The sequence below is a fragment of the Lolium perenne genome, chromosome 6 (genome assembly GCF_019359855.2).
Source record: "Lolium perenne isolate Kyuss_39 chromosome 6, Kyuss_2.0, whole genome shotgun sequence".
NCBI classification, from domain to species: Eukaryota; Viridiplantae; Streptophyta; class Magnoliopsida; order Poales; family Poaceae; genus Lolium; species Lolium perenne.
The window spans coordinates 188362211-188373771 of NC_067249.2; the positions used below are offsets into that span (position 1 = coordinate 188362211).

The 11561-nt window shown below is 45.4% G+C and overlaps 1 protein-coding gene across 1 annotated transcript; it reads right to left on the minus strand.

Moving 5' to 3' along the window:
• Positions 1–5369: 5369 nt before the first annotated feature.
• On the minus strand, positions 5370–9533 carry LOC127306659 (uncharacterized). The gene is made up of 2 exons (XM_051337321.2): positions 9286–9533; positions 5370–5744 (listed from the first exon to the last, which is right to left on the minus strand). Exons 1-2 carry the CDS (start codon positions 9400–9402, stop codon positions 5598–5600), a joined length of 264 nt encoding a protein of 87 aa, XP_051193281.1. The 5' UTR covers positions 9403–9533; the 3' UTR covers positions 5370–5597.
• Positions 9534–11561: the final 2028 nt, after the last annotated feature.

Consider the following 11561-nt stretch of genomic DNA (forward strand, 5'->3'; position numbering starts at 1 on the left):
AGGCTCTTATTGCTGCGGTAGACGATCACTTGCCGCTTGCAAAAGCGCGTAGAAGATCTTGATCACGGTGCCACGATCGGGTAGCACCTCCGTACTCGGTCACACGTTCGGTGTTGATGAAGACGACGTCCTTCTCCCCGTTCCAGCGGGCAGCGGAAGTAGTAGCTCCTCCTTGAATCCGGCAGCACGACGGCGTGGTGGCGGTGGCGATGGAGAACTCCGGCGGAGCTTCGCTAAGCGTGCGGGAGAGGTGGAGGAGAGAGGGGGGCGGCTAGGGTTTGGGAGAGGGGGTGGCCGGCCTCAAGGGGTGCGGCCAGCTTGTGGTTTTTTTGGTGGCCGGCCCCCTCCCCTATGCCCCTCGTTATATAGGTGGATCCCCAAGTGTTGGACTACAAGTCTTCGAATAAGACCCCAACACAAGAACCTTCCATGTAGTAGGGAAACCTACCCAAGGTGGGACTCCCACCTCAAGTGGGATTCCCCCCTTCCATGTGGGGGGGGGTGGCCGGCCCCCTTAGGTGGAGTCCACCTTGGACTCCCCCCTCTAGGGTTGGCCGGCCATGGGGAGGTGGAGTCCCTCCGGGACTCCTCCTTCCTTAGTGATTCCTTCCGGACTTTTATAGAACCTTCTAGAACCTTCCGTAAAATCACCGGATCATTTTCAAACTTATAAAATGACTTCCTATATATGAATCTTATTCTCCGGACCATTCTGGAACTCCTCGTGACGTCCGGGATCCCATCCGAGACTTCGAACAATACTTCGAACTCCATTCCATATTCAAGTTCTACCATTACAACATCAAACCTTAAGTGTGTCACCCTACGGTTCGTGAACTATGCGGACATGGGTGAGAACTCTCTCCGACCAATAACCAATAGCGGGATCTGGAGATCCATAATGGCTCCCACATATTCAATGATGACTTTAGTGATCGAATGAACCATTCACATACGATACCAATTCCCTTTGTCACGCGATATTTTACTTGTCCGAGGTTTGATCATCGGTATCACTCTATACCTTGTTCAACCTCGTCTCCTGACAAGTACTCTATAACCACCCATTTACGCTGTGGCGTTTGATGTAATCAAAGTACCTTTCCGGTATAAGTGATTTACATGATCTCATGGTCATAAGGATTAGGTAACTATGTATCGAAAGCTTATAGCAAATAACTTAATGACGTGATCTTATGCTACGCTTAATTGGGTGTGTCTATTACATCATTCATATAATGATATAACCTTGTTATTAATAACATCCAATGTTCATGATTATGAAACTAATCATCTATTAATCAACAAGCTAGTTAAGAGGCATACTAGGGACTCTTTGTTGTTTACATATCACACATGTATCAATGTTTCGGTTAATACAATTATAGCATGGTATATAAACATTTATCATAAACATAAAGATATATAATAACCACTTTTATTATTGCCTCTTGGGCATATCTCCAACAACCCTACCCCGCAACACCGCCGCAGTACATGTCATCTGCTCGGGCCTTGCCGCGCCAGAGAACAGGATGTGAGTTGGGGTAGGTTCTGGGGCGCATCTGTTGCGTGTTTGGGGCCCAAACATCTTTCGGTTACGTCGCCCGACCTTCCCGCCCAGGACCTGTTCGGTCAATTGTGCATATAGTTTTCTTACACATCTTTTGGTCGCTATTGTGGGGGACCATTGATCAACGGTTGCTACCCACGCAGATGGAAATGTGGAAGATGTTGGACAAGTTCTGCGCTGAGGTCATTGACTTCTCTTCCGACGAAGAGTCCGATCATACGGCGCAAAACATGGCTCTGCGGCCTCCATCATCCACGAGCACAATGCCAGCTAGATGCCGGTGCACCGAGGCTCTGTGAAGAGCCGCTCAAAAAACATGTCACGCAACATAGTGGAAGGGCACATCCGGCTCCACAAGGACTACTCTTCCACCGCACTGATCCGGTGTTCCCGGAAAAAATGTTCCGGCGCCGGTACAGGATGTCAAGGGACCTGTTCATGGTCATTCTATGGGCGTTAGAGACTACGACCCGTACTTCCAATGCATGCTCGATGCAACATGTGCGCTAGGCTACACCTCGTATCAAAAATATTCCACAGCTATTCGCATGCTTTCCTATGGAATGGATGCTGATATATTCGATGAGTATCTTTGAATGGGTGAGAGCACCTACCTTGAGTCAATTTATCGCTTTTGCCGAGCCGTGATTGCCGTGTTCGGAGAATATTACTTGAGGGAGCCAACAGTTGAGGATACTAGGTGGCTGGGGGCTGTTGTCTATCAACGAGTCTAGAGGGTTTCCAGACATGATTGGTAGCATAGATTGCATGCACTCGGAGTGGAAGAACTATACATTTGGATGGCAGGGTCAGTACATCGGCCATGCGAAGGGATGCACTCATTTTTTGAAGCAGTGATATCTCAAGATTTATCGATTTGCCATTCATTCTTTGGCATGTCTGGTTCCAACAACGACATCAATGTGTTGCACCGATCATCGTTTTTCAACAGGCTTATGCAAGGCAAAACTCCCCAGGTAAGCTACCAGATCAATGGAAATGAATATGACAAGCCATATTATCTTGTTGATGGCATCTCCCCTAACTGGATCACACTGGTGAAAACTGACCGTAATCCAAACTCGGAAAACACAAGGAGGTTTGCCAAGATGCAAAAGGCTTGCAGGAAAGATGTGGAGCGGGGATTTGGTGTGCTCCAAGCTCGGTGGGCAATTTTTCGTCACCCAGCAAGAACATGGTCTCTGGAGACCATGCATGAGGTCATGAACTGTTGCATGATCATGCACAACATGATCGTTGAGAAAGAGCGTCCTGATGACCGCAATGAGCACCAATAGAATTTCCAGGGTGACCTGTTGCGTCAATTCCTGGAGCATCATCATTATCTGCATATGAATGTTGAAGTCACTGACGAGAACATGTCCAAACGCCTACAAACGGATCTGATTGAGCATCAGTGAGCATTGGCTGGCCATGAAGACAATGCGTAGAGGTCAATATCATCTTATTTTTATGTAAACTTTTAAGAATTAGGATGTAATAACTGAGACTACTTTAAACCTTGTTTATTTTGTTGTTTAAAACATCCCAATTCATGTCCCCGGGCCAAATGTGTCGCCCCACTGGAGGCACCCCGACTTAAATGGACGCGCGGTAAAAACGACTAATTTCGTATCCGCGGCCCAATGCAAACGGACGCGTGATCATTTTGCACATCTGAAATGCGTCGCCCCGTTGGAGATTCCCTAAGCAAAGGAATCCACCCCTGATTGGGTCTTCTCATGATGCATCACTCAATCTCAGGTCTTTGATGACTTCTCAATTCTCACCGAGCAATAGTTGTTCCTCCTCAGATTCTCTATGTAGAAGCATCATGTAAACCGATAGATTATCTAAATTACAAAGTTGACAAGTCGATTTATTGATAGGTGTTTTGTTTTTCCGTGGCAACTATGCACGAACATTTTATCAGTCCTCTTTTTTAGGAATCAATGGGGGGGGATCGTCCACCTAAACATATTTTTCATTAATAGCGTAAGGGGTACACGGATGTGACACCAGGGGGTAGCAACCAACAGCTTGGGTCTGGTGCGGGGTACCGCACCCAACAAATAGAAGTTCAGGTGGAAGGGGGGAGGGGGGGTCGCAAGAGATGGGAGTACATAGTTAAATAGTCTAATAAACAGACCGACTCCAAGCTAACATGGGGTCCATGTTAACACGAGACGGGGCGCGGATGATCCAAAGTCGGGGGGTGATCGACCAACAAAGCGAGCACACTGGGAGTAGACACGAGATCCACGTCAAAAACCATTTTGTTGTGAGACTTCCAGATGAACCACATGAGGGCAAGCACGACGGTGTTATGTGCCATCGGGTGCATGGGAGGCAGGCTTTCGGAGAGGGCGTCGAGAAGAGTCCGCTCATTAGCGTCGGCCTGGATACACATTGAGGGCGCGACGGCACACCACATGGGGCAGAAGCGGGGGCAGCCCACGAGTAAGTGTGAGATGTCTTCTAGCTGGACAAGGCAAAATTGGAGAGGGCGTCGAGAAGAGTCCGCTCATTAGCGTCGGCCTGGATACGCATTGAGGGCGCGACAGCACACCACATGGGGCAGAAGCGGGGGCAGCCCACGAGTAAGTGTGAGATGTCTTCGAGCTGGACAAGGCAAAATTGGCAAAAGCAGATCTCATGTCTAAACTAATACTCCCTCCGATCCGGAAAAAGTGTCGGACGGTAAGTTTTGCAAAAAAGCCATCGCACTTATTTTCCAATCAACCCGCACACCACATCTCGTCGGGTCAGCCCGCACCCCGCATTCGCAGTTTCGCACCCAGCAACCAGCAACCCTCCCCCGCTTACTCTCTCTTCTCCCCTCGACCATCCATGGCTCGCCGACCTCCCCACCGCAAAAAGGCAGACCTCTGGGTCCACGCCGGCGACAAATCGCCGGATCCGGCGTCGGCGAGGATGGATCTGATTGCTGTGATGCCAGACACACTAGATCCGGTGCCCCCGTTGCTGCATCCCTCCTCCGCGAAGCCATACCTGCTGGGCCGGCGTCGAGGCCCTGGCCTCCCGCATCTCCGCCTTCCTAGACATGGCGGACCCGTATGGTGCCGGCACGGAGCCGAAGCAGCCGCTGAAGGCGGCGCTCGATATGGAGGATCAGATCGCTTGCCTGTTCTGAAATTCGTAGGACGCGGAATGGCTTTTCTGATTTTACAAGGGCTTAATTGTAAAATGAATGTGTATTAGCGTTCCGACTCTTTTTTGGGATCGGAGGGAGTAGATCATTTGAATCACGGGTAGAGGCGGGAGAGGAGCTCAGATTAGCCTTGTAAATACTGCTTAGTCTAGGGTAGGTTTAGTGTTTCTGGTGTTGGGCGCTATGCTCGTCTGGAGTGTGTCGTATCCACGTTCCAACAGTGGATCCTATGGCGATAGGGTTCTAGCTGCTGGCTGCAACGAGCTCCCACCTCTCCGAGAACTTGTTGCCAACATCTCCAAGAATAAGCTCGGCTGGTTTCCTATTTTGGAAGGGACTGATGATCCAAATTAGGCTTTTCTCGGTTGCTTTCCGTGTAGTGGCCTTGGCATCAGCAGTTGTGACCGATGGCTGGCAGCCTCCATGGCGCCATCTTTACCGGAACCAGCTGCAAAAGCAGCCCCCCTAAATCTCCACATCCTCGTTTTTATTCATTATAACTTCATCCTCACCAAAACTTGATGCAAGAAGGGCGGGCCCTGTTGTGTTCAAATAAATATCTGTTATTCAACACAGTAGCTCGTGGATAGTCATGAGTAACCATGCACAAAATATAGCAGCATCTGCACGAGAAAATCCCGAGCTTAGCTAAAAGATCTGCACCACTCAATACATCCAGTTCCATTCGCAATACTAGAAGACAGTGGCACATAGAAAACCTCCAGTGTTTTGACGGAATCAACAGTGTACGACAAATTAAGTAGCAGCCGTCACTGCCTTCTGACGACTTGAAACTCTAGACAAAGCTCGGCCCATAGTACCAGTGACTCGAGCGTCACACTGCCGGGCTTCTTAGCGCTGGCTGAACAAAGCACGGCTGACGATACCGGTTGCCTCCATGTAACGCTCAACGCAGCGTGATATGCAGCTGCTCTCGCTTCCTGTCAAGCTTGTTCCTGGCTTGGTCACACACTTCGCGAAGCACTTGGTCCCAAGAGTCTGAAATTGCAAGAGACAATTAGCATGGTGCTATGCATATAGCAGAAAGAAACAATACAGCTAATGAAGAAGTAATGAACTCGCAGCGAATATGATGGTTTTTGTTCTGTGCACGATATGTATTACTGCTTATATGCACAAATATGGAAAATAAAAAGATGTTTCTCAAACTATCTCTTATGTGACATCATTGACAAATCAACAGACCTAGAAACTTCCCTCCTGATACTTTGTGCATTGTTTGTTGTGGAAGCATTTTCAAATTAAGAAGTGCTGGTTCAACCAAAATTACATTTCCCAAGAAATTAATAATTCACTCAGATCTTCTGGCCACAAGGGTAACATGAAGACCTTAATAAAAAGATTTTAAAAAAACAAGACTCACGGTCACCAACACCCAGAGCATATTCTTATAGAAGAAGCTTTGAGCCGAAAACCCGCGAAGATGGAGTTCGAACCCGGGTTGCAGGGTAGCCACCAGCTCAAACTAACCACCTTTATCTTAATAAATAGATAGGCAAAACAGATAGCAAAGACAATGCTGAAAAGTCAACACAATAGCAAGACCTCAGGGAAGTAGAAGCATGTGGGTTGTTAAGATACAATTTGCTTGTATCAATCTCAAATATATATTTAAGGTGTTATTAAGTATACTGAAGTACTGAACCAATGTCTAAGCAAGTTAACAGACACCGACTTAGCGAGTTCACTATTATCGAGTAGCAATACAATGTACTCCCTCTGTTCACAAATATAGGACGTTTTAGGGCTCCTTTGATTCAAAGGATTTGCATAGGAATTGTGTAGGATTTGGTTCCTATGGGAAAATTTCCTATACATGTTGTTTGATTCATAGGAACATAGCCTATAGGAAAAATTCCTATAGGAATCTTGTAGTGTAATTCCTATAGGAAAAAAGCATTAGCTCATACCTCATGGAAAAATTCCTTTGCTACAATCAAATAAACTTCATCTTCCTATAGGATTCAAGTAGACATGCCATTCCAATCCTATACCTTTCCTATTCCTATGTTTTTCCTATCCTTCAAATCAAAGGAGCCCTAGACACTTCAAGTGAGCTAGATACACACCATAATAAGTGAATCTACACACTAAAAATAGTCGAGATACATCCCAAAATAGATGATGAATCTACTAAAAGCTAAAACATCTTATATAAGTAAACAGAGGGAGTAGTTTTTAAGTCCCCAATATCTACCGGGCGCTGGATTTTTTTTTATACCAATGCTACAGATCATCACTAGATTAAAAAGAAAAATATAACATGCTACATCGCCATTCCGCGGATCGCACAGCATATCTCCAAAAAAAAAAATAGTGTATCTTCGTTGAACATAGTGCAATGTAATAATAGTTCAAATCAAATAATACTACAACACATTACATTAGAAAAAAGCATGTACTCTTTGTCTCAAGCTCTACTGTATGGATAACATTAAGTTATGAGGGATGCAATATTGTTAAGAAAAGGGTTGCCCCCTCACCTGGCTTAACAATTAAACCAATGTTCCATATTATAATACGTTTTGGGTAGGCTAGTAGAAGATAAAATCTTCAGTACCTACTTACGAATCTAAAACTAAATAGTGGTTTGGTACTTGCCAACATTGATTACAATAGAACAACACCAACATTTGCTTCTCCTAACAATAACTTTTACCAAAGGTTCTCAAAACAATCTATATAAATCCAAATTAAAACAAACTGAAAACACAAGGCCCTAGTTAAAGAAACTATAGCGGACCCTGAGTCCAACCAGAAAAAAAAATAGAGCCTCTGCCAGTCTGTAGTGAAAGATGGCCGGACAAGGAAGTCAACCAGAAAATTTCCGGTTGAACCGCCAGCTTCGTTCAGAAACTGCAGGACGGTCCAACCAGCAACAGTAATCTGCAAATCTCTGCACTAAAATTATATGTTGGTAGAGGGATGGATTCGAAACCTGGTTGCAAGTGTTGAAGTCGTGACCTCAACCACAACGCACTAACTATCTTCCCTAGTTTGTTTTTTCGAGCCTGCATAAACCTTTATTTCTCTATCACAGTAGTAGAAAATCCTATTTTTAATGACAGGTCCAGCTATTGAACCGATGAACTAACAAGCAAACCAGTGGACCAATGAACCAACATTCTGACCGGTTCGGTCACCGGTCTGGTTTCAAAAACTATGCATGAGACGAAGAGATTCATGGACATTTGTAAACCTCAGGTACAAACATTTCTGCCAGGAAGTGTGACACTAACTGATAGGTATCACGTACCATTAAAGAAAAATATGGCTTAGTACGTGGCCAGAAGTATCAGAATAACTTATTTATAGTAATGATTAGTGCATGATGTTTGTCTTAAAGATCTCATTTATTAATGTTGACATGTGCTGGACCTTTTGTGTCTTTTCTTGCTATACTATTTCTTTCTAAATATATACATACAACCAAATTGCAAATTAGTGATATTGGAATTTGGAAAATGTTGTTAACGCCATACCCATATTGACACTAGTATCCTATATTGCCGATGTGCATCATATATCTCGCCTCAAGGAAAAAAAAAATACGCATATATTAAACACATATATGGAATATAAATGCTAAATAAAGTGGATAAAGGCACTAAGTCAAGAAAATTGATCTGTTCTTTTAATAGATTTGAATCCTAAGATTTTCAACAATGATCCTTACTGACTAGGGGAAATAAATAGGACAATACAAACAGTTGGGAGTCTAGTTGTACCACCAGCCCATCCCACATCCCTCCAATTAATTTGAGGGCAATGCAGATCTGTTTGGTAGATCATATATTCAAAACATATGTAGATTGTTATTACAAATCAACAATTTCAGTGAACATTGCTTAAGAGTTATAGCATGTCAAGTTCTTTCCAAGCTAATATCATGTACTTAGGAATGGAAATAAGCTACTCTGATCTAGCTAACAATCACATTAAAGCTATAGCTATTAGAGGAGCAAAAGGATTGAGCCCAAACTCAAATAAAGAGCTCATTACTAAGAGATGAATATATACATCCTATAATAATTAGTAAAAACACAATGGGATACCATCTAAAACGATTAAAGTATAAGTCGATAAATAGAGCACAAATTTCCCCAACCAAGCAATGTAGACTGCTGCTTGCTCAAAACTAGAATCTGCAGAGACTGCTGCTTGCTCAAAGCTAGAATCTGCAATCTCCCCCAAACAGAACACCTATCTGACAATAAACCCTAAACGATGTCAAAAGAGAACTTGCAATCATCACAACAAGAAATCCCCAACGAAACTACTCCTGCTATTGGGGAACCAAGGAATATTCGGCGCCAGAGTAGCAGCAGCAGCAGAATCTATGAAAACAAAAGGAACCCAACTATTCGCTTCCTTCTCAAGCAAACCTGCTAGATGCGAATCAGTAATCACTGATGCCCAGTAGCTAGAAGCCTAGCCGTCAATACTGACCAAATCAGAGCTATTACTGAAGATATAAAAGGATTGGGGGGGCGGGGGGAGATTGGGGAAGAAATTCCACCTCCATGAACTCCTGGGCATAGGCCTGGGCGAGCTGCGCCTTGATCTGCTCCATGACCGCATCCGTGCTTTGCTGCGAGCCGGAGGACGACATCGACGACGACGAGAAGGAGTCCATGCCGGCTTCGCCTTGCTTGCTTTCCAAGTATTCGCTGGTGATCGGTGGTTGCGGTGTGTTCTGCGCCGAAGATTTCTGGGGACGGCGAGTTATACCAGGGTCAGGGCAGGGGCGGCGCCCGGGCAGGATAATAAACCCTAAGAAGTCAGATCGGCGAAGGGCCGGTCCAACTTCAGCAGCAAGATATATTGGCCCACGTTATTATTGGGCAGCCAAGCCCATGTGTCGATGTGCAGTGGGTAGGATCTTTCCGTATATAACGGGCCTTCTTTCCTTCAAATCTTTACATCTTGACAAAACTTCGATTTGGGCCGAACTGGCCGGGTATTTGTTTTTTACGAATTCATAGAGCTGATTATCTGATAGGATTTTTTTGATACAGGAAAAATATTACCATCGATAGATACCAATTATACCCAGCCTCTGCAACAACGCAATACCCTAATGGTAGTACTGATGTACACAGAAAAAAAAAAAAAGAAAACTAAGAAAAGAGAAGTCCCCGCTACGGTATTCTAGCATAGCAACAACAGTACATCCACAATCAAGACAACACCTGAAATACATGCTCTCCACAAGCGACGCCTCCAAGAAGGGAACCGTGCACAAGCGCCATCAACAACACCATTGTCAGGCACTTTTCATCCTGGAACAAAAGATCAAAATATCCTAGGTTTTCACCTGGAGATAGTCCCCGCTCTCAAAATAATGCCTTCAACAACACCACTGTCAGGCACAACTAATTAAGAGCAAACCTTGAATTCTCACCCTGAAAGGTAAAATTCTGAACTTTACATGTGCTGCTACCCTCACTTGCATACTGCTTCTACGAATCCCGGAATACCAAGCAAATCCCTCAATATCACACAGACTCGAACTTCCATTGCTAGTCCACCAATCCGGCCTTCATGAAATTCTATGTCACTGATTTCGCCATGGACCAAAATGTCAGCTGCTGGCAACACAAAACAGAGCTTTGCGTCGCTCCCTTCAGAACCAAACGGTCGGAATAAAAGCATGGGTGCCCATGACCGAATACCTCCCGATCCAACAAACTCTAGACATGAACACTGTTCCATTTGCTAGCGGAGCCTTCCGGAACTCATCGTGCAGCCAAATCCAGACGGACATGCATAAGGTAGATATTCGTCTTGGCGAGAGAGATCCTAGGACCACCACATTTACTCATGCCGTGAGAGCAGCCCCCACGCCACCCGCTGGAAACCTGCAAGCCGCCACACCAAACTCTACCAGCAGCCTAGAGGGCAAGGCTAGTAGGGGAAAGGAGACGACAAAGCAAGGCCGATCCTCCATCGGAACCAGCTGATACGTTGCAAACGTATCTATAATTTTTGATGCTCCATGCTTGTTTTACACCAATTTATATATGTTTTGCTCATGCTTCGTTGCACTTTTGTACATTTCCGGCACTAACCTATTGACAAGATGCCACAGTGACAGTTCCCTATTTTCCGTTGTTTTGTATTTCGGAAAAGTTGTACAGAAAATATTCTCGGAATTGGACGAAATAAAAGCCGAAGTTCTTATTTTGTTGAAATGAAGACGGAGTCCAGAGGGCAGGCGAAGGAGGGCCAGGAGGTGGCCAGACCAGGCCTAGGCACGGCCTAGCCCTGGCCCGCGCCTAGGGGTGGTCTGGGGCCACCAAGCCTCCACCTACCTCGCCCTTTCGCCTATATAAAGCTCCCGACACAAAAACCCTAAATCAATCGGCTTCCATCCACGAAAAATTTCGTAGCTCCGCCGCCGTCGCAGACGAGATCCGGGGGACAGAAGTCTCTGTTTCGGCACCCTGCCGGGACGGGGAATTGCCCCCGGAGCCATCTCCATCGACTCCACCACCATCTCCATCGCCGTTGCTGACTCCCATGATGAGGAGGGAGTAGTTCTCCCCCGGGGTTGAGGGCTCTACCGGTAGCTATGTGGTTTATCTCTCTCTCCCATGGTGTGATCTTTATGTGATAGCTTTGTAATCTAGATGTCGGTATTCTATTCAAGTGGATTTTACTTATGTGATCTCCGGAGACTCCTTGTCCCACGTGTGTAAAGGTGACAGTGTGTGCATCGTGTGGGTCTCTTAGGCTATATTTCACAGAATACTTGTTCACTGAATCATTATTTGAGTTGGATGTCTCTATGAA